This window comes from Leptopilina heterotoma, unplaced genomic scaffold, assembly GCF_015476425.1.
Source record: "Leptopilina heterotoma isolate Lh14 unplaced genomic scaffold, ASM1547642v1 Lhet_232, whole genome shotgun sequence".
Classification (NCBI taxonomy): Eukaryota; Metazoa; Arthropoda; class Insecta; order Hymenoptera; family Figitidae; genus Leptopilina; species Leptopilina heterotoma.
The window spans coordinates 527,371-550,924 of record NW_025110949.1 but is presented as its reverse complement, the minus strand read 5'-3'; the positions used below and the strand labels follow the sequence as shown (position 1 = coordinate 550,924).

Genomic DNA, 23,554 nt, shown 5'->3' with positions numbered 1-23,554 from the left:
AAAATTTCAAAAATCCGTTTTTCTTAAAATTCAACATTTTTTCTTCTTTTTTATGGGATTTAGCTTCATTATTTTTGTGCTTTTGGAAAATACTTTACATATTAAATTGTCTCGACTCTTTGGTAACAAATCTAAAATTATCGAAAATTATCAAAAATTCAAAAATCCGAATTTCTTAAAATTCAACATTTTTTCCTCTCTTTTATAGGATTTAGCTTCATTATTTTTGTGCTTTTGGAAAATACTTTACTTATTAAATTGTCTCGACTCTTTGGTAAAAAATCTAAAATTATCAAAAATTCGAAAAAATTCAAAAATATGATTTTCTTAAAATTCAACATTTTTTCTTCTCTTTTATAGGGTTTAGCTTCATTATTCTTGTGCTTTTGGAAAAGGGGCCGTACACATAATACGTCACGCGGCTAGGGGGAGGGAGGGGGTCTGAGAATTGTGACTAAGTGTGACATGGGGGAGGGGGGGGTGAACTCATGTGTTATGTCACAATCTTTTAAATTCAAAGATTATAAGAAATTATATGTGACAATGGCACTTTTTCTAAATAAAACATGTTAAAAATGCTCTAAACTATTTAATATCTATTATATGTACCTGTTTAACATCTATTGGTATATTATTTATAATATGATAAGTAATATATTCTCTTAATTTGAATCAGTTAAAAATCATGGTTTAAACTGGCAATCAGCAGTGACTGTCTTTTTGTATCTGAATCAGTTAAAAATAACTGAAAAATTATCCACAAAACACCGAAACTTTTCTAAATATATGTATATTAAAGATTTGCTTGCATACTTCGAAAAGTTTACTAGCAATTAGTTTATTTAAAATTGTGTAAAGATTTAAATTTCTCACTCCAATAAATGTTTATCGTCAAATTTTCTTAAAAATATAGCTTGAAACTTTCCTGAACATTTAATTACACTTTTGACTATACTTTCGTAAAAATTTTGCTGAAAATTTAAGTTAAATTTTCAGGAATGTTTCGCGCTAAACATTTATTGAAGTGGGATATTTAAATCTTTATACAATTTTTACTAAACATTGCATTTAAATATTTCGAAGCTTGCCTTCAATAAATTGTTAGGAAAGTTTCGGTGCTATGTAGGTAGTTAAACGTGACTAATAATTAAATCAATCCAAAAAAATTTTATTGAAACATCAGTTATTTTTAACTAATTGTCAGAAAAAAAATATTACTATTTGAATTAGTGACTGATTTCTTGCTTCTAAATCAGTTATTTCTAACTGATTCAATAATTTAGAGTGTTGTATATAATATATAATGTCCAATGTATAAAATTTACAGTGAAATTTACGTGTGTGACGTGACGTAGGGGGAGGGAGGGGTTCAAGGTTTGTGACGAAGTGTGACATAGGGGGAGGGAGGGGTCGAAAATGGTCAAAAATCGCGTGACGTATTATGTGTACGGCCCCAAATACTTTACATATTAAATTGTCTCGACTCTTTGGTAACAAATCTAAAATTATCGAAAATTATCGAAAATTATCAAAAATTCAAAAATCCGAATTTCTTAAAATTCAACATTTTTTCCTCTCTTTTATAGGATTTAGCTTCATTATTTTTGTGCTTTTGGAAAATACTTTACATATTTAATAGTCTCGACTCTTTGGTAAAAAATCTAAAATTATCAAAAATTCGAAAAATTTCAAAAATCCGTTTTTCTTAAAATTCAACATTTTTTCTTCTCTTTTACGGGATTTAGCTTCATTATTTTTGTGCTTTTGGAAAATACTTTACTTATTAAATTGTCACGACTCTTTGGTAAAATATCTAAAATTATCAAAAATTCATAAATCCGATTTTCTTAAAATTCAACATTTTTTCCTCTCTTTTATGGGATTTAGCTTCATTATTTTTGTGCTTTTGGAAAATGCTTTACTTATTTAATAGTCTCGACTCTTTGGTAAAATATCTAAAATTACCGAAAAATCGAAAAATTTCAAAAATCCGTTTTTCTTAAAATTCAACATTTTTTCTTCTTTTTTATATAATTTAGCTTCATTATTTTTGTGCTTTGGAAAATACTTTACATATTAAATTGTCTCGACTCTTTGGTAACAAATCTAAAATTACCGAAAATTATCAAAAATTCAAAAATCCGATTTTCTTAAAATTCAACATTTTTTCCTCTCTTTTATAGGACTTAGCTTCATTATTTTTGTGCTTTTGGAAAATACTTTACTTATTAAATTGTCTCGACTCTTTGGTAAAAAATCTAAAATTAATGAAAATTATCAAAAATTCGAAAATCCGAATTTCTTAAAATTCAACATTTTTTCTTCTCTTTTATGGGATTTAGCTTCATTATTTTTGTGCTTTTGGAAAATACTTTACTTATTAAATTGTCTCGACTCTTTGGTAAAAAATCTAAAATTAATGAAAATTATCAAAAATTCGAAAATCCGAATTTCTTAAAATTCAACATTTTTTCTTCTCTTTTATGGGATTTAGCTTCATTATTTTTGTGCTTTTGGAAAATACTTTACTTATTAAATTGTCTCGACTCTTTGGTAAAAAATCTAAAATTAATGAAAATTATCAAAAATTCAAAAATCCGAATTTCTTAAAATTCAACATTTTTTCTTCTCTTTTATGGGATTTAGCTTCATTATTTTTGTGCTTTTGGAAAATACTTTACTTATTAAATTGTCTCGAATCATTGGTAAAAAATCTAAAATTATCAAAAATTCGAAAAATTTCAAAAATCCGTTTTTCTTAAAATTCAACATTTTTTTCTCTCTTTTATGGGATTTAGCTTCATTATTTTTGTGCTTTTGGAAAATACTTTACATATTTAATAGTCTCGACTCTTTGGTAAAAAATCTAAAATTATCAAAAATTCGAAAAATTTCAAAAATCCGTTTTTCTTAAAATTCAACATTTTTTCTTCTTTTTTATGGGATTTAGCTTCATTATTTTTGTGCTTTTGGAAAATACTTTACATATTAAATTGTCTCGACTCTTTGGAAAAAAATAAAAAATTATCAAAAATCCGAAAAATTGAATTTCTTAAAATTCAACATTTTTTTTCGCTTTTATACCATTTAGCTTTATTATTATTTGAATTTTTATTCAAGAAAAAAAAATGGAAAACTGAAAAAATTTAGAATTTTTTAAAAATTACAGGCCTTTTCCATGATTTACAGAAGCCTTTTAAAAATTCCATACCATTTCCATGATTTCCATGATTTCCAGATTCTGTAGGAACCCTGCTTTTGTCTGACTTTCTTCTAAATTATCGAATTCAGTGATTTCTGGGGTGAATTTGGTTAAGTTGTAAAATGATTAATTTCTATTTGAATTCGTTTTTTTTGAATGTAGAAAATCTGATGTTAATTTAATTCTTTTTTCGTTATGCACGGCAAAAAATATTTAGCTGGATGAACTACAGATTTCACTTTAGTAGCGAAATTATTTAGTGCTTCAATTAATACTTTCGTTATTCTAGAGAAACTTATCGCTATTTCAAGTAAAACTTTTTTCAGTGTGTAATAATTATTATTTCTTTAAAAAGTATTCAATTTAAAATGGCTTTATAAAATAAGCAATGCAAAAGATGACCCAGATACTAATTGTAATTGTTCTAGCCATAGTTTAAGTCTAGTAATGTAAATTCTATTTAAATTGAGACCATTGAGTGAAATTATTTGAATTTTAGTTAGTTAAATCTCTTTGTTAGGTTATAATAATTATTTCTTTAAAATTTTTTAAATTGTTTAAAATAAGCAGCCCCATACAACATTCCCGCGCGCTTGCGCGCGGATAGTTTGGCTAGTAATTTTAAAAAATTGAAACAACTGAAAATTTTGTCATATTTCATTGAAATTAATTTTATATTTTAAGAAATTTTATATTTTACTTCTGAAAATTATTTTGAAAGAAAATCGTATTTTTGAAGAATCCAAATTGAATGTTTGGAAAATAGTTGAAGTTTAAAAAAATTTAGAAATGAACTCATTACCAGGATAAGGAAAGAAGTTAATATTCTTTCTGGAAATTAGAAAAATACGTAATCTAATTTTTGTGATAACCATGAATGAAATGAGTTCCCTTTTTTGCTCATTGAGTCGACTAAAACGAGTTTTTTCAGTCGTCAAATTAAATTTTTAGATAGCTACTTTTTTACTGCTTCTTTTCAGTCTTAAATCTACTTCTTGTTACTTTTTTTCAATTAATTACCGCAAGTGCAAAATTTGGATTGTTTCAATGGTACTAAAAAGTTTAATTTTTTAATCTAAAAAATAGCTTACATTCAAATTCTAACTAGAACTATCTTGGCGATTTAAACAAGAGTCGCTTAAATAATTCTTAATTTTGTTATTGATTTAAAAAAAACTGTCCGAAAAAATATATTTTTTAAATAATAAAGAATTTTCATTAAATTTGAAGAAGAAAAAGATTTTGTTTTAAAATTAATTTTAATAAAAGAAATTTTAATTCTATTGTTATTTGGTCCTGAAAATAACTTTCAGTTTGAAGTTTTATTAAAACTGATTGAACATATAGAGTTACTTAAAGCTAATAAACACAAATGATAAAATTGATTTTTTTATTAATAATAATAATAATCCTGGCAAATCGTTTCTAGATGACATTTTATTCAATCCTTTCATTTGCACTGAAAAAAAGCATTTGATACGACTTATAGTTTTGATTTGTAATTTTATAGAAATCTGTAAAACTTGGTCTTTAAAAAGCACTCGCTCTTGTGAACTTAATACTTTTAAAGTAGCACTGTTTCAACTTTTTGTAAATTTACCACTTTCAATGTAGGTAATAAAAAGGCCTATTTATTACCTACTTTGAAACAAAAAGTTGTGAAACTGCTACTTTCAAAGTATTAAGTTCACAAGAATGAGTTTAAACTCGCTACTTTTAAAGACATAATTTTACAGGCTTTTTTTTAAAATTACAAATCAAGATTGTAAGTCATATAAAAAGTTTCTTTTTTACTGTGTGAATATTGAAGAATATGTGCTTTTGATTTTTTTTTTATAACGGTATTTGATTTGTAACAAGATTTAAATTTTTTGTAGTGTGACAAAAATATAATTACTTCCGTTTATTTTTTTCAATAAAATTTGATTATAAAGTTTATTATGTAAACACGAAAAAGGCAATTAGGACTAAAATCATAACTTGATAATGAATAAAATATAAAATTTAATTTTTCTTTTCCATGAATTTTCCTTGATATTCAGATGGAATTTTGACTTTTACTCTGATTCAATTTTAAATTTCAAAATTCAATTTAAAACAATTTTTGGAAGTAAACAATTGATTAAAAAACATTGAGGACGTCTATCTAAAAATTTATTACTATAACGAACTTTTCCCGATTATTTTCAAAAATTTCAATACTTGAAGAAATTCAATTATTCTTTATGGAATTTTTAGAAAATTTCCATCATTTTAGAAAATTCTAATTGTTTATAATATAAAAATTTTTAATAATATTTTTCAAAACTTCAATGATTTTAAAAAAATGTTTAATTTATATTTTTAAAATTAACTAATTACTAAAAATTTTAATTGTAACTCTTTTGAAATTAAATTATTTTACATGCATTTTTATTTTGTCAATTGTTAAATTATAATTCTTCAAAATTATTTTTATCATTTCAATTCAATTAACATTTTTTAGAATTTTTAACTAAAATTCTACTTTAAATCAATAACATCAATTATTATTGAATTAAACTTTTCCAAAAAAATTAATTCTACAGAATTGTTAGTTAAAAAAAGTACAAAAAACAATAATTTAATTCTACGAGAAATCAATTATTTTAAATACAAAAATAAATAATATTGAATGTTTCTTAAAAATTTAATTTCTACGAAGAATTGTATTATCAACTTTTGGAAATATTTAATTTCCTTTAAGGCATTTAATTAAAATTTTAATGAAATTTATTATATTAAAGAATTTTATAACAATTTTTGAAAATAATTGAAAACTTCTTGAAGAATTTTATTAAATTTTTAAAAATAATTGAATTCCTGAGAAGAATTTAAATAATAATTTTTGAAAATAATTAAATTCATGAGAAGAATTTTATTGAAATTTTTGAAAATAATTGACTTCTTGAGAAGAATTTAAAAAAAATTTTTGACAATAATTTAATTTTTTAGAAGAATTTCACTATCGATTTATAAAGATAATTTAATTCTTGATGAGAATTTTTAAACAATTTTGAAAATAATTGAATCCCTGTAAAAATTTTATAATTAAGAGAAGAATTTCCCAATCAATTTATAAAGATAATTTAATTCTTGACGAGAATTTTTTAAAAATTTTGAAAATAATTGAATCCCTGTAAAAATTTTATTATTTATGAAAATAATTGAATTCTTGTAAAAAATTTTATTATTTATGAAAATAATTAAATAATTGCGAAGAAATTTATAAAAAAAGTTTGTAAATAATTGAATTCCTTGTGAAATTTTTATTATTTTATGAATATAATTCAATGTTTGCGCAGAATTTTATTAAAATTTTTTTAAATAATTGAATTCTTTTGGAAAATTTTATTAAAATAGCCGATATTAAAAATCATTGAATTGAGGAAAATCTTTGAAAATAATTGAAAGTTTTGCCGAGAATTTTTTAAAATAATTGAATTCTTCCAACGAATTTTATTAAAATTTTTAAAAATAGTTGAATTCCTACAAAGAACTTTATTAATTTTTTTTAAATAATTGAATTCTAGCGAAGAATTTTATAAAATTAATTTTAAATAATTGTTTTTTTTCGAAAAATTTTATGAAAATTCTGTTTAAAAATAATTAAATTCCTGTGGAAATTTTATTATTTATAAAAATAATTGAATTTATAAAAAGAATTTTATTAAAATTCCTTAGAATAATTGATTTTATGGGAAGAATTTATGCAATTTTGTTGTTAATTGAAATGTTGCAAAAAATTTTATTTAAATTTTTGAAAATAATTGAATTTTTGGCGAAAAATTTTGCTATTTATAAAAATAATTGAATTCCTGACGAGATATTCATTAAAATTTATAAAAATAATTGAATTCGTGCAAAGTATGTATTTTATTAAATTTTTTTTAAATAATTGAAATTTTGCCAAGAATTTAATTAAAATTTTTTACAATAATTGAATTCTTGAGAAGAATTTTGATATTTATCGAAATAATTGAATTTTGGAAAAGAATTTCATTAAAATCAAAGGAAGATTAGGTAAATTCGAATAGGGTACAAACCTTGCCGGCAGAATCTTTCACTTCTTTGCTAAATAGAAGATAAAGTTCAAAGAGAAAAATGTGTCGATCTCTGCCTTTTCTGATTAGTTGCTTAGGATCCCAGACTGTGAATGCGTCTTGAAGGACTACGTCTCCTAGAGTATCTAATCTCACGTCGCATCCCTCTAGTAGGCTTAAATGTAAGGCATCGTTTGCTTTTTTAGGCACATTCAGCATCACTTCGAGGCCATCTTTGATTTCTCCCTGACCTTCTTGGCAACAGGCCTAAAGAATATTTTATTTTCAAAAATTAAGCGAAAAATTACATTTCAAATCACAATTATGTCAAAAAGAAAATGAAAAATTTTCCAAATTACCTGAAGGTCTTTTAAAAGTAATTGATACTTCGTAATCCTCTGCACTGGTTTGATTAAGTACGCGGCAATCGGATGTTCTACTTTGTATTTTCGTTGCAAGTCTTCGAACCAATTGCCGCCATGAGCAACCAATAATTGATTGCTCTCCGGTTTGTTTTTGCAGTACATGACATACATGTCAAACTTTGCAGCCTGAAAATGATGAATTCAAGTTGATTATTTGAAAAATTTGTTTCCAAATTTTTTTATAATTTTTTTATAAAATTTATTTATAAAAATCATTTTCTTTTTCATGATTTGTAAAATTTACTTGAAAATATTTCTAAATACTCACCCAAGTAACAAAACAGTGACCAACGTCCTCGGGCATAGTTTCATATTTTTCAAGTTCTCTCAAAAATATATCACAGTGAAAACGATGAATCTCTTCCATGTTACTGAAAATAATAGATTCCCGTCCTTGCAGGCCATGCGGAACACTTCCTTTTCCATTTCTAGTTTCCTCCAAAAAGCATCGTATACAAGTCTCTAAATCTTTCACATAAGTACGCTCCGTTTGCAGGAGTTCGGCCATTATAAATCTATTGAAACGAATAAAACATTATATTAAGGGAAAATTGAAAAGCAGAATAATAAAAAAAAAAAATAAAATAAAATTTCTTACTCTTTTCGTCGAGCGGATCTTCTCTTTTCCTCATTCAATTCTTTTAGGTCTTTCCCCTTGATTTTCTCCTCTAACAATGGATCAGAATTTCTGTCAATGGAAAGATCTTTGTGACTCTCGTCGGATTGAATTCCCAAATCGTCTTCAATTTGAGTTTTATAACAATCCATTCGCATGCTAAAGTCCCTAAATATCTGATCCACTTCCGCGACAGATTGCTTGATTGCGGCAGTGTGAATGTGTCCCTCTTCAACATAATTATCCACGAATTGAATCAATAGTTTCACTCTTTCTCTCTTTTCCTGAAACAATGAATAAAAGGCAAATGCAAAATCACAACCGATTGAAATTGTGTGCCACTTGGCAAACTGTCTATTCTATTTTACGGGTTGTGCCAGATAATGACGACATCAACTTTCTTTAGAGGATATACAGAATGTTACATTTTAAAAAGCAACACCCGAATATTTTCAATATTAGTACTAAACAATCACTTATTTATGGAAAGTTTATAATTTATCTTCATTTGTCCTCTCGTAAGAAATTTTACATACATTAGCGCCATTTTTTCGGTAGATGGTCACTTTTTCTAAAAAATATATTCTATTCCTTTTTTTCTTAAAAAAGCGATTTACCTATATAATGAAATCTGTTTTCTAAAAAATGTTTTTCTAACAAGTTCTGATTTCTAAAAAAAAATTTATAACATGTTTCGATTTCTAAAATTTAGTTTTCTTGAATTTGTGAAATTCAAAAATTTTTCTAAAAGAATAATTATTTTTAATTATTTATCACTAGCATAACTACACGCGCGTGAATTTTTCGTTACCATTGTTACTTTAAAAAATTTTCTCTTTTAAATTTAATGAAAATTCTTAATTTTTTAAAAAATATAATTTTTCTAATAGTTTTTCTTTAAATTAAAAAAAAATTAACAATTATTTTAACTTCTCGTGTAGAAATTGCCAAGATAATAAAGTAATAAGTTAAATTCTAAATTTTTTTTAAAGTTAAATTATTTTCCAAATTTTCAATTAGAATTCTTCAAAAATATGATATATTTCAACAATTTTTTTTTGGAAGTTAAACAAATAAAATTCATTACAATATAAAATTTATTTCAATGAAATTTGACAAAATTTTCAATTGTTTCACTTTTTAAAAATTATTTTCGGAAATATAATTATAATTATTTTAAAAAAATATTAATTCTAGTTTTTCAAAAAACAATTTTTTTTGAACTTTCTAAATTAAATTATTCAAAACTTCATTTCCTTTTGTTAAACAAAATTTTTTAAATTTATTATTTATTTTTCCACAGGAATTCAAATTTCAAATAATTTTAGTGAAATGAAACCTTTTTTTTTTGAAATTTAATTATTTCCTAAAAAAAATTCCTGTTATAGTAACGCTTTCAATATTTCATTATTTTCTAAAATTCTAAATGAAATTTGTTCTAATCAATTCCTATCAGAATTTATTTACGAGAATTGAATTATTTAAAAAAAATAATTTCTTTAAATTCTTTAAAAAAATGTATTTTTAAAAATAATTTACAATTATATTTAAAGATAATTTTTAATTGATGAAAAAATAAAATTCTTTAAAATATAAAATTTTAAAAAATTTCCAATCTTTTAAAATTATTTTCGGAATATATCTTAAAAAATTTTAATTACTTTTTTCCAGAATTTCTAAATTAAATCTTTCAAATTTCAATAATTTTTGTAAAATAAATATTTAAATACTTATTGTTCTTTATTTGAAAGATTTTTTTATGAAAATCTGAACTGCAAGTCTTTCCAAATTCAATTATTTTTTTTAGAATTTTTGAACAATATTATTCAAAACTTTTATTTTTTAAGGAAGCTAAAAAATTCGTAATTTTTTATATTTAAATATTATTATACTTTTACAGCAATTAGAATTTCAAAGAATTCAATCAAAAACTTTTTGAAATTTAATTATTTCTAAAGAATCCTACATTAATTATTAATTAATAATTTCTAATTATTTTCTAAAGTTTTAACTAAAATTCGTTTTAAATCAATTGTTATCAGAATTTAACTACAAGAATTAAATTATTTATTTAAATACAAAAAAATAATACATAAATTAATAATTAATTATTTTTGAAAATTGAAACTTGTACCTCTTTATTGAGTTTTTGAAATTTGGGTTAAATATTCTTACTTTACTTATTTTATTATTATTATTTTATTTACAAATTAACTGTCAAACTTTTGACATAAAAATTCAAACTGATTCGAACTATAAAACAATTTGGAATCAAAAAACACTAACTTCCCGTGAGGACAGATTATCTCGATTATTATTATTCATTATTATTTTTATAAATATTTTTAAATAAATTTAATAAAGATTTATGCTGTGACAAGTATTTTTTTTACTGCGAATTTATAATCTTGAACTTTGTTAAAACTTAAAATAATTTTCAAATTTTTTATACAAATCAAACTGTTTAAACTTTTTCGAAGTTGCTTGCGAATAAGGAAAAAATATATTTCAATGATTTCAAATTTTATAAATCTACAATTAAAATGACATAATTTTAATTAATTCATTTAAATAAATTACATTTCTTAGTATCTAGAAATTGAATATTGTTAGAAAGAAAAATTTCAGAAAATCACTTTCATTAGACAAAAAAATTTTAGAAATTCACCTCCTTTAGAAAAAAAATTTTAGAAAATGAAAAATTAGAAATTGCGTTTTAGAAAAACTATTCCTCAATACATTTTTTCTTTATACTGTAAGAAACTGTAGGAAATAGCTGGATATCACTCCCTTCTTGAAGCCTTACATAATTTATAGACGACCGATAAATATGAAAAAAGTTTGATTTTTTTAAAATTAAAACTGTTTAAAAAACATAATTTTTTCTCTCCTGTAAAATTTAGAAAAATCAAGTCGAGCCCTTTTCGAAAGTCTTAATTCAATTAGAGTTAAATTTAAATAATTGTAAATTACTGTAATAAATCATTAATAATTAAATAAATTTTGTAAACTACATAAAAGGAATAATAATTACTGAAGAAAATTAGAAAATGAAAAATTAGAATTAGAATTAGAAAAATTAGAAAAAGAAAGAAAAATGAGTTTGTATATGTACCTTAACTTCCCCTTTGAATTTGTTGTGCTCGTGAAGTAGTTGTTCATTCTCGACACGATTTTTGCCAACATTGGAGTGCGATGCAAGATAGACTTCTCCCTTATCCCTGATCCATTCAAGAGTTTGCTTCACGCTTTGCTCCAAGAGCACGTACTGATGGCACTGGTCCAAACGCTTTTTCCTTTGCGTCCAATACTCGAGAACTTTATTCTCTTTACTCAGCAATTCCTCCAGAATACCTGCAATTCAGTGACACATTTACGTCAACAGGTCGTCAATTCACTAATCAAATTGTCAAAATAAAACTAAATTCTACATAACTTTTTTTAAATAACAAATATTTTTTGTTTTCAATTTAAATTTTAAATTAAAAATTAATTCAACAAGATTATAAATATTGGGCTTGTATTTGTTGATCTAAAAATCCTAGAAAGATTTTGGCGTGAAATTAAAAAGATATTGATCTTTTTAATAAATAAATATCTATTTTGAAAGAGAAAATAAAAATGTACGTACTTTTAACTTTGCTCTCGGAACCAGTCGCTTGATAGCTGTAAAGCTGAAGACTTCGATTCGTGTATTTAAGAAAAGTTTCAGCATTGCGACGAAGTAGAGTGCAGGCTTTTAGAAAGCCTTCCTTCTGCTCTTGATGTTTTGTGACGAAAGTGGTCACTTGAACGCTTTTCTCACCGCCGGAGCACCAGTCTTCGTCCCGTCTATATTCCCTTTCCAAACTGTCTAAAACGGAACGCACTTGTTCGGTGGTTTTGTAAAAACTTATACTCGCTGCGACAAGCTTGTGTCTCTCCTCTGCGCAAGTAACGAGCTGTTGCCATCTCTTGGTCACGTCTTCGGCAACTTCGCGAATACTTTTTGGATCGTAGTGATTTGCGCTGAGTAAGGCATCCGCTCTGTGCTTCACCTAAACAACAATACAATTTTTCCTTAATTCGCTAAATTCATTATTAATTATATACAAGTAACACTATAAGTGTTGCTTGCGTGCGAAATATCATGTTTCCACTGTAAATTAAAACAAGATTGCCACAAAAACTTAATTTTGTTTTTCCCTAACATTTCTCTTATTTTCAGATAAAATTTTCCCTTTTCCCTGACCCAAAAGAATATTTTGATTATTAAATAATTTTAAATTATTAAATTACTAAATACTCAATTATTAAATACTCAAAAAAATGTTCTATTAAATTTATTTACGAATTTCCATAATTGTAAAATTATTCGAAACATCAAAAGTTTTATTTAAAATAAATATTTAATCATTATTATTTTTCCATTTTCCAAAATTAAAAATTGAAACCTTTTGAAATTCAATAACTGATAAAAATATCATTATAAAAGATGCCCGAGTGTTCAAATAATCATTTTATTTTATAAGAATATTATTATTAATTATTGTAACTGCTTCAAAATTATTTTCATCATTTCGAATCAATTATTAGTTTCTACAATTTTTAAATAAAATTCTTCTTTGAATCAATTATTTTTAATAATTTTTGAAAAAGTTCTTCTTAAGAATTTTCAAATCCATTTGTTTACAATTCAATTTTACGTGAAATTTCAATTATTTGGAAATTCTTCAATTTAATAGACATTAGAAAATAAAAACTTGAAATAATTTTTAAAAATTTCGATTAAGCATTTTGAAGAAAATTAGTTGCATAGAATTTTTAATTAAAAGCATGAAAAATTTAGATTTTCAAAGATTTTAATTTAAAATCTTTAAAAAATTCAATTATTTCTAAAAATTTCAATTAATAGTAAATTCTCCAAAATTTGAATTATTATCTAAAACTTTAAATAATTGATGTGATGAATACTATTATTTACGAAAATAATTGAATTTTGCAATGAATTTTATTAAAATTCCTCAAAATAATTGAACTTTGTCGAAGATTATTGTTATTAATTTCTAATAATAATTGAATTGCTGACCACAATTTTTAAAATTTTTTGAAAATAATTGAATTTCTGCGAAAAATATAATTAATTTTTAAAATAATCGAATTCTTGTGATGAATACTATTATTTATGAAAATAATTGAATTTTTCAAATTGAATTTTATTAAAATTCCTGAAAATAATTGAATTTTGGCGAAGAATTTTGCTATTTATTTATATACGATAACTGAAATATTGACGACCATTTTTTTAGATTTTTTTAAAAATAATTGAATTTCTACGAAGAATTTTATTAATTTTGAAAATAATTGAATTCTTGTGATAAATAGTGTTATTTATGAAAATAATTGAATTTTGCAATGAATTTTATGAAAATTTCTGAATAAAATTGAATTTAGGCGTAGAATTTTATTAATTTTGAAAATAATTGAATTCTTTTGGGAAATTTTATTAAAATACTGTTAGTTAAAATTTTATTTTTAAAACATCAAAAAATCTATAAAAAATTATTCATAATAAACGAAATGATTCTGTTAATTTTTTTAATAAACCAGGTGAAAATAATTCTTGTTAGACATTTCTGAATACAAAAAAAATATTCTATAATAGAATTGCATTCCGACAGGTTTAAATCATTTTAAATATTGTAGAGCAGAATAGATAGAAAATTTCCAAAATGTGAAAAAAGAAATAATTCTGGAGTACCTCACAACTATTTTATAAATTCGAAATTGTTAAGAAAAAATCCAACAAAAAATGTTTATTAAAATAAAAGTAATTGAAACCCCATACTTTTGTGGAAGCTTTAAAGAAAACTTTAAAAATGATATTATTTTTATTTCTAAAGAATAGTTTTCGGCATTTAGCGTCGACGCAAACTACAGAAACCTAATTAAAAAAGCAATTTAAATTTTAAATGTGTTTTAATGAAAGGGTTAGTGTTCCAAATTTTGTACAATTAAAATTTGCATTTAAATAAATATTACAATTATGAAACTTTGCAATGTCAGTAAAAAGCTATTTAGGAAAAATAACCTAAAATTGAATTCATTGCATTAATTAATGTTTCTCATAAACATAAAAATTGAATTCTTTTATGAAATTTTATTAAAATAAGTAGAATATTAAAAATCATTGAATTAAGAAGTATTTTTGAAAATAAATGAAATTTTGCTATGAATATTATTAAATTTTAAAAAAATAATTGAATTATTGTGATGAATATTGTTACTTTCGAAAATAATTGAATTTTGCAATGAATTTTATTAAAATTCTGAAAATAATTGAATTTTGTCGAAGAATTTTGCTATTTATTTATATAAATAAAAAAATATTTATAAAAATTGTCGTCAACATGTCAATACATGTTGACGACAATTTTTTTTTTAGATTTTTTGAAAATAATTGAATTTATGCGAAGAATTTTATTAATTTTAAAAATAATTGAATTCTTGTGATGAATATTGTTCTTTATGAAAATAATTGAATTTGGCAATGAATTTTATTAACATTTTTTAATATAATTGAATTTTGGCGAAGAATTCTGCTATTTATAAAGATAATTGAAAAGTTGATGACAATTTTTTAAAAATTGTTGAAAATAATTGAATTTCTTAAAGGAATTCTAATATGCATTAAAATAGTTGAATTCTTTCAAAGAATTGCGTTGAAGTTTTTAGATTGAAACTAATTTCAACAGAATTGAAATTAAAATTTTTCAAAGAAATACTTTATTAAATTATTTATAAGTAATAACTTTATGGCAGTTCTTCAATAGAATTAAGTTATTTAAAATAAATTATTGTCAGAAATGGAAAAAATTGAAGGTTTTGTATTCGTGGTAATTTCATAGTTGATGAGACAAACAAATAGATACAAAAATTCTGAATTTTCGTATTCTAAACATTTAATTTTTTCTATTCTAGAAATTAAATAATTTGTCCAATATTTTTTTGAAGATAAAATTGCCAAAGAAAATTGCTTTTAACGAACCTGAACAGCAGAGGTGTGAGTCTTCTCGATAGCCACTTGGAATTGTTCGTGTTCGAGTCTGAGTTGTTCGGCATCTTGAAGATTTTCCGGAACCCTCAAAGAAGCGAGAAGCATCGCTTCGCCGTTTCGAATCCAATTGGCCACATGCAAAGCGTCCGCTTGCAGTTGCACCAGCTGAGCAGTTTGCTCCAAGCGAACCCGTCGCATTTCCGCGAGATCCTCCGCGTCCATTTCCCGCTCGTTGAGAAACTCGAGTAGAACTTGCACCCTCGCCGCCGCCGTGTGCTGTCCATCGGCCATAATACAAACTCCCGCCTGATCCAACACCTGAGCGAGTTCCTGCCCCTGCTGCAGCACTTGGAACGCCGTGTTCTGCATGTGAGCCACTCCGTCATTGTGAACGCGCAGGAGTTGCTCCGGCGAGCCTTCCCGCGGTGGTCCATGCAGTTCCTGCGTCCACATCTCCAGCTGACCGCTCGCTTCAAGTGCGTCCCTCTCGAATACTCTGAGACGAAGGCAGAGGTCCAACCTCAGCTTCTTCGTTGCCCAGAGTTCCTCCAATTCTTGTCGCAATCCTGAGAGTCTATCAAGAGCAGTCTCCACGGCAGAGACGGAGCCTGTTGTGTCTGGAGCCTCGTTCGAGTCGCGCAACTCCTGGAGGAGTGCTTCACCTTGAGCAATCGTTGAGGTGCAAGCTTCAAGACACGAGGCTCTGTGCTGTGCACACTGGTCCAAAAGTCTCTCGGCAGTGTCCAAACTCTCAGCCACTTCATCCTGCTGCAGCTCTTGTCGCAGTTCATCGACCCATCCAGCGAGCTGAAATAAATTCATTTTTTTTCAATTCAACGAAAGAGAGAAATTTGAAAATAAAAAAACAATCTCCACTTACTTCTTTTTCGTGTGTGTAAAACACGACTGCTAAATCCAATCTTCTACGTCGTTGCTCGACTCTTGCGGCAAAACTGCTGACGTGATCTTCAAGTTCTTGAGCAACTGCGTAAATTTCATCCGGAGCGCATTCACCGGTATGGGCAAGTTCCTCAGCGGCAGTAAGGAGTTTTGTGGCATTCGTATAAGTATTCTGCAACAAGTTACAAAAGTTAACTACATTTATATTTTACAAAATTAAATAATTTAATTTAATAATTTAATAATTTAATAATTTAATAATTAATAATTATAATAATAATTTAATAATAATTAAAATTAATAATTAATTAAATAATTATTTAATAATAATTCAATAAATTTTTACAAATAAATGAAACTTTCATATAATACTGTATTCCACATTGTTATATTTATCTTTTTTTAAATAAATATTTAATTATTAATTTTCCATAGGAATTAAAATTCTTCAAAAGATTCAAATTCAAACCTTTTTGAAATTAAACAACTTATAAAAAATTTGTTATAAAACATGAAGAAATCGATCACTCCAAGTCTTCGACTCAGAGCAATCGATATCTTCATGTTTTATAATAATTATTAATTAAAAATAACCGACTTTCAACTAAAATTCTTCTTTAAATTAATTATTGTTAATAATTTTTAAAAAATTTCTTGGAAAATTTTCAAATCCTTTTGTTTATAATTCAATTTTACGAAATAATAATTAAAACTTCAAATAATTAAAAAAAAATTCAATTAAACTTTTTCAAAAAAATTAAATCTACACAATTTTTAGTTAAAAGTATGAAAAATTCAAACATTCAAAAATTATAGTTTGAAACATTTTCAAAATTCAATTATTTCTAAAAATTCACGCTGTAATACTTTCTCTCTAAAATTGAATTAGTAAAAATGTTCAGGGTGGCCACAAGTTTCAGTTTATCAATTTCCCTGACAATTTACTGACATTGAAATTTTTTTCCCTGACAGAATTCTTTTTACAGGAAAAAATAAGAGTTCACGGAAAATAAGTAAAATGTAAGAATTTTAATAATTTCTAAAATTACAATTATAACCCTTCCTGAATTCAATTATTTTTTACAATTTGCAACTAAACTTCATCTCTCAATCAATTAATTTAAATAATTTCCCAAAAGTTCTTCTAGAATTCAATTATTTAAATAAAAACAAACTCAATTTTTTTACTATAATTGTAATTATAAAATATAATAGTTTTTCAATTTTGAAAAATTCACAAATAATTAAAATTTGATAAAATCTTTTAAAAATAATGGAATTTTTTAAAAATATAAATAAAAATGATCAAATTTTTGAAGAATTTTAATTATAAACAGGACCATGATTTATCAAAAATTTTAATAAGTCCAAACAGTAAATTTTTATAAATTTTTATTTACATTGTTCAAAGATAATTGAATCTTAAAAAATTGTTATAATAGAATTCTAATAAATAATTACATTTTTTAAAAATATTTTAATGTAATTTTTCGAAAATAATTTAATTTCTTAAAAAAAATTGTTGTATTTTGTTGCAATGTTTGGATAAAAAGTCGAAAAAGTCGCAATTTTTGAAAATAAGTAAAAAAAATCCTCAATTTTCTTAATTTCCCTGACAAACATTTTTTTCCTGACATTTCCAAAACATTTTTACTAATTCAAATTTATAGAGTTTAATATTCAATTATTATCTAAAATTTTAACTGAAATTCATATTTGAATGAATTATTATTAGAAAATTCTACGAGAATTCAATTATTTAAATACAAAATTAAATAATTTATTGAAGAATTGAATGTTTTTTAAAATTGAACTCTCACTTAAAGAATTTTATCAACAAATTTTTAAATACGTAATTAAAATTCTGTTGACGAATTTTAATAAAATTTTTAAAAGTAATTTCATTTTTCGAGAAATTAGATTAAAATTGCATTTAAAAAAATTCAATCTCTGTAAAAAATTTGATTGAATTGAGAAAAGTTTTTGAATTTCTTTGATGAATTTTAATAAAATTTTTAAGAATCATTATATTTCTCGAGAAATTGCATTAAAATTTATATAAAAAAAAAATGGAAATTTTGCGATGAGTTTTATTATTTATAAAAATAATTGAATTATTGCGAAGAAATTTATAAAAAATTTGTAAATAATTGAGTTCCTACGAAATTTATAAAATTAATTAAATGTTTGTGTAGAATTTTATAAAAAAAAAAATTTTAAGTAGGTGATTGAATTCTTTAGGAAAATTTTATTTTAATTGTAGATATAGAAAAACATTCAATTGAAGAGAAATTTTGAAAAAAATTGGAATTTTGCCAAGAATTAACTAATTTCAGAAGAATCTGAATTATTTAAATTTTTCAATAATGTAAGTTCTTTAAAATTTCTAATTAAATTCATTTAAAATTGAAGCTTTTATAAAATTTCAAATTGCAACGTTTTGAAGTTTTTTGAAAATTATAACGTAACTCTTTAAAATTTAATTAATTTTGAAATATTTAAGTAAAATTTTTATTACAATTCTTCAAAAATACAATTATATTTAAAAATAACTTTTAAAAGTGAAAAAATAAAATTCTTTTAAATTTAAAATTTATTTTAATGAAGTTTGTGAAAATTTTCAATTTTATCAATTTTTAAAATTATTTTCGGGAATTCAAAAATTTTAATTACAATTTTTCAAAAACTTCGTTCTTTTAGAATTTCTAACTTAAATTTTTCAAATTTAAATAATTTTTGTTAGATAAATACAATTTAAATATACTTATTGTAATTAATTTGTCCATAGCAATTAAAATTTCAAAATATTCTCAATGTAAAACCTTTTGAAATTAAATGGTAATTTCTAAAAATAATTGCAATTCTCCCAAAATTCAATTAGTTATTGGAATTTTAAAATAAAATTAAATAAATAATTGTAATGAAATTCGAAACTTCAATCATTTTCTTTTAGGAAAATAATAAATAGTTTTACTATTTACAAATTAAAACTGTCAAACATTTGTCGTTTTAATTCAAGCATTTTAAAATTTCTTTAAATTTGATTCGACTGTCAGCAAGTAATGTAAAAAAATGTCAAATACCTGAGCAACATTTTCAAAGTGTTCATGGCTCTTTTGATAAACTCTTGCTTTTTGCAGATTCCGACCAACGCCGGTATTTTTCCTGATGAAAACTTCGCCATGATTGGTCAACCAGTCCAAGACTTGTTTAACGTCTTCTTGGAAAAGCCTGTTAAATAATTCATCGACAGGATTAAAATTTGAAAAATTCGCAACAAAGAAGAAATGTCAAAGTCCATGTGAAGTCATCACAAAAAGTTTTACGATGCAATTTCATTTCGTTGAAATTTACTTACTATCTTTCAACTACATTAGGTGAAAAACACAACTATTTATTATAAACTTTTCAAAACAGATATTTTACGTTTTTTAGTTAATTCTTTAAAAATCATTCGGTTGATTAATTATTAATTACTAATTATTAATTCTAATATTAAATTTTAAGACTCATATTTGAACGCGAAAAATAATACTCGATTTTTGAAAATTAAATATTAATCGAATCAAAATATTGTTCGGGTTGCAAAATAAAGTCAAGTTTTATCTTGAAAATTACTGAAATTACTTTTAAAACTGTAAATATTGAACTTAATAAATTTAAATATTTTGTAAATTTTATATTTTTTTATTATTTTTTTTAAAAAATATTTTTTATTTATTTTTAGTTATTGTTAGGAAAAGGAAAACTAATCAGTGAATTTTCAAAATAAGTGAAGACAGATAGAAAATGTAAAAAGAAAATGTGTAAAAAAGAATTGGAATACATAAAATAAAAGAGTGAAGAAAAATGTTAAAAATAAAAAAATAAATGATAAAAAAGGTGATGCCAATATAGGAGGCAAAATAAATAAAAAAGCAAAGCCGGAATAAATAAAAAAAATTGCACTAATTGCATTATAAAATTTTCCGTGATGATATCAAATGGACGTGACCAGCTACGAGATTACTTAGTAGAATCTTGCCTTAAAGCAAGACGTTGATGGAGTTTTATTTTGCGAGCATGCCAACGAGCCTCGAGTGCTCGGTGATGACCCAAGATTTGATGAATCACGGCAAGAACGTGAGATGCGCCCTCACTATAATCTGCAGCGGGATTTCCACTCATTCCTCCTCGAACGTCCATTCCATGACCATCCTGGTTCTATTCAAATTTCATCCCACCAAAATATTAGAACAATCATAATAATTCGAATTTCACATCTCTCCATGCAATTTCTACATATCCCAACTACTGTTTTTCTTTCCAAAAATAATTTTTACTTACTAATGTGCAAACTGTGCAATAAAATACGTGACACCTCTACTAAGATTCCTATGTGGAAAATATTAATCACAAGTCAAAAAAAAAAATGTGGAAATAAACATTTTCAGGGCAAAAAGTATAACAAAACATAATTTTCTTTATTTTTATCCAATAAATTTTTTTTAAGAATAGAAATTAAAAACGTATAAATAAATTTTAATTGAAAAAACAAAATTCTAATTTGCGACAATTAATTTCATTGGACAATATTAAAATTCAAATAATTTAAGGAAATAAAAATTGTAAAACTTATTTAATAACATTCTCTCAATCAAAATAAATTTTAATATTAAAAATAAAAAATTTTCCCTGACTATTCCTTGATTTCCAGAGAAAATTTTGATTTTTTCCCTGACCTTAAAGAATATTTTCATTCACTCTCAAAATAATGGAAAAATTATTTGAAAACATGAATAGTTTTATTTAAAATAATCATTTAATTAAATAATTAATTAATTAATTAATTAAATGATACAAATTTAATCATTATTATTTTTTCATAGGAATTAAAATATATTACAAGAATATTGTTTCTGTAACTTCATAAAAATTATTTTCATAATTTCAATTTTTCTTTACATTTTACTTTTTATTTATATTCATATTCACTATATTTCATTCCTTTCATAATAAATCAAATTAATTTATTCATTAGGAAAATATTGTAGTAAGTAAATCGTTGTATGAGTAAGTATGTCACACTCTATATAACTATTGACTTTAGATTCTCACAGTATGAATTAAAAACTTTATATTAATTTTCAAAAATATAATGAAAAAATTTTTTTAACTGTTTCGTTTCTGGAAAATTTTATTTTTTTTCTTTTATTTTCGACTTTATAATTTTGATTCCTTAATAAATTATTCAGTTAACGAATAAACTCTAAAAATTTTTTATTTTATTTACTTTTTGCCCCGAAATTAATTTAATTGTTCCTTTTTTACCTATTTTTCTTTATTATTTTGATTGAAATATTTTGAAATTAAAATGAAACAGTAAAGAAGGAATAATTTTTGTTTCTTTAAATTGAGCAATTCCACGTGAACTGATCCTATCAAAAAAATATTTTAAAGGACATTGTTTTATACAAATTGACAAAACTTCTAGAAAAATAAAGCGATTTGAATTTTTACATATTGAATTTAAAAACATTTTTTGTGTTCTTTACAATTCTAAAACTCTTTTTTCAAAAACATATTATTTAATACTTCTTTTTTTCAGAAATAAACCTTATTTTTCAATTTTCACAGAAACTGCATCTTGTTTCTTTTGTTTATCATTTTAATTGGAAGAAAAATTAATTCTCATAAAGAATTTTATCAACAAAAATTTTTAAATAATTGAATTCTTGTGATGAATATTGTTATTTATGAAAATAATTGAATTTTGCAATGAATTTTATTAAAATTCCTCAAAATAATTGAATTTTGCTACTTATTTATTTATAAAGATAATTGACGAAATTTTTTTTTAGATTTTTTGAAAATAATTGAATTTTTGCGAAGAATTTTATTAATTTTGAAAACAGTTGAATTGTGCAATGAATTTTATTAAAATTTCTGAAAATAATTGAATTTTGCAATGAGTTTTATAAAAATTCCTGATTATAATTAAATTTTGGCGAAGAATTTTGCTATTCATTTATAAAGATAACTGAAATGTTGACAATTTTTTTTAGATTTTTTGAAAATAATTGAATTTTGCAATGAGTTTTATAAAAATTCCTGATTTTACTTGAATTTTGGTGAAGAATTTTGCTATTCATTTATAAAGATAATTGAAATGCTGACAATTTTTTGTTTGATTTTTTGAAAATAATTGAATTTTTGCGAAGAATTTTATTGATTTTGAAAATAATTGAATATTGCAGTGAATTTTATTAATTTTGAAAATAATTGAATTTTGCAATTAATTTTATTAAAATTCCTCAAAATAATTGAATTTTGCTACTTATTTATTTATAAAGATAATTGAAATGTTGACAAAAAATTTTTTTTTTAGATTTTTTGAAAATAATTGAATTTCTGCGAAGAATTTTATTCATTTTGAAAATAGTTGAATTTTGCAATGAATTTTATTAATTTTGAAATGAATTTTATTAAAATTCCTGAATAAAATTGAATGCTGTCGAAGAATTTGGCTATTTATTTATAAAGATTATTAAAATGTTGACAATTTTTTTTTTAGATTTTTTGAAAGTTTTTGAATATCTACCAAGAATTGTGTTAATTTTGAAAATAATTGAATTTTGCTACTTATTCATTTATGAAGATAATTGAAATGCTGACGACAATTTTTTAGATTTTTTGAAAATAATTGACTTTCTGCGAAGAATTTTATTAATTTTGAAAATAATTGAATTTTGCAATGAATTATTTGAAAATTCCTGATTGAATAAAATAATAATAAAAATAAAATAAAAATTCCTGATAATTGAATTTCGGCAAAGAATTTTGCTATTTATAAAGATAATTTAAATGTTGACAAGGATTTTTTGTAGTTTGATTTTTGCAGTTTTTGTAAAAATTGAATAGCAACGTTTATTTTTGAAAAAAGAGGAGTTAAAAATTTTTTTTTTTTGAAAATAGTTTCGGAATTGAAAAAAACACCAAAAAATTCTTTAAAATTCACTTTACAAAAATTGAAATCTGTCAAGTTTTGTCGAAATTGCACTAATTTAAAATGAACAATTTCGCTGTAAACGGCATAATGAGAATTTTTACTCGTTAGTTTCACGTGGTATTGTTCAATTGGTTTTTCTTTTTTGTGCGCCAGATTTTCTACCACTAAAATAAGACAGCGATAAAATGTCTCCTGAGAAAAATGAATTAATTTTACAAAGGGGTGTTTAATTTTTACAAAATAGTGCAGACGAAAGGAACATGCAAATAAAAAGAAGTGATGAATAAGAAGACAAAAAGAGAGGAAAAAATAAAAAATGTCATGCA

General features: G+C 23.6%; 1 protein-coding gene across 7 annotated transcripts in view; it reads right to left on the bottom strand.

The window, feature by feature from the left end:
- The window catches only part of LOC122502536 (kalirin), a 143,951-nt gene that overhangs the window by 99,287 nt on the left and 21,110 nt on the right, over positions 1–23,554 (bottom strand). For 5 of the 7 annotated variants that reach the window (XM_043612644.1, XM_043612646.1, XM_043612647.1 and 2 more), the window contains 10 exons: positions 20,250–20,443; positions 19,324–19,471; positions 16,221–16,412; positions 15,332–16,147; positions 11,936–12,341; positions 11,420–11,658; positions 8,287–8,588; positions 7,957–8,203; positions 7,623–7,814; positions 7,267–7,530 (listed from right to left, as the gene is read on the bottom strand). In XM_043612644.1, the coding sequence (XP_043468579.1) occupies positions 7,267–7,530; positions 7,623–7,814; positions 7,957–8,203; positions 8,287–8,588; positions 11,420–11,658; positions 11,936–12,341; positions 15,332–16,147; positions 16,221–16,412; positions 19,324–19,471; positions 20,250–20,443 (3,000 nt within the window). The remainder of the gene's footprint in view (positions 1–7,266; positions 7,531–7,622; positions 7,815–7,956; positions 8,204–8,286; positions 8,589–11,419; positions 11,659–11,935; positions 12,342–15,331; positions 16,148–16,220; positions 16,413–19,323; positions 19,472–20,249; positions 20,444–23,554) is intronic. The other 2 variants (XM_043612645.1, XM_043612649.1) reach the window with 1 other exon arrangement.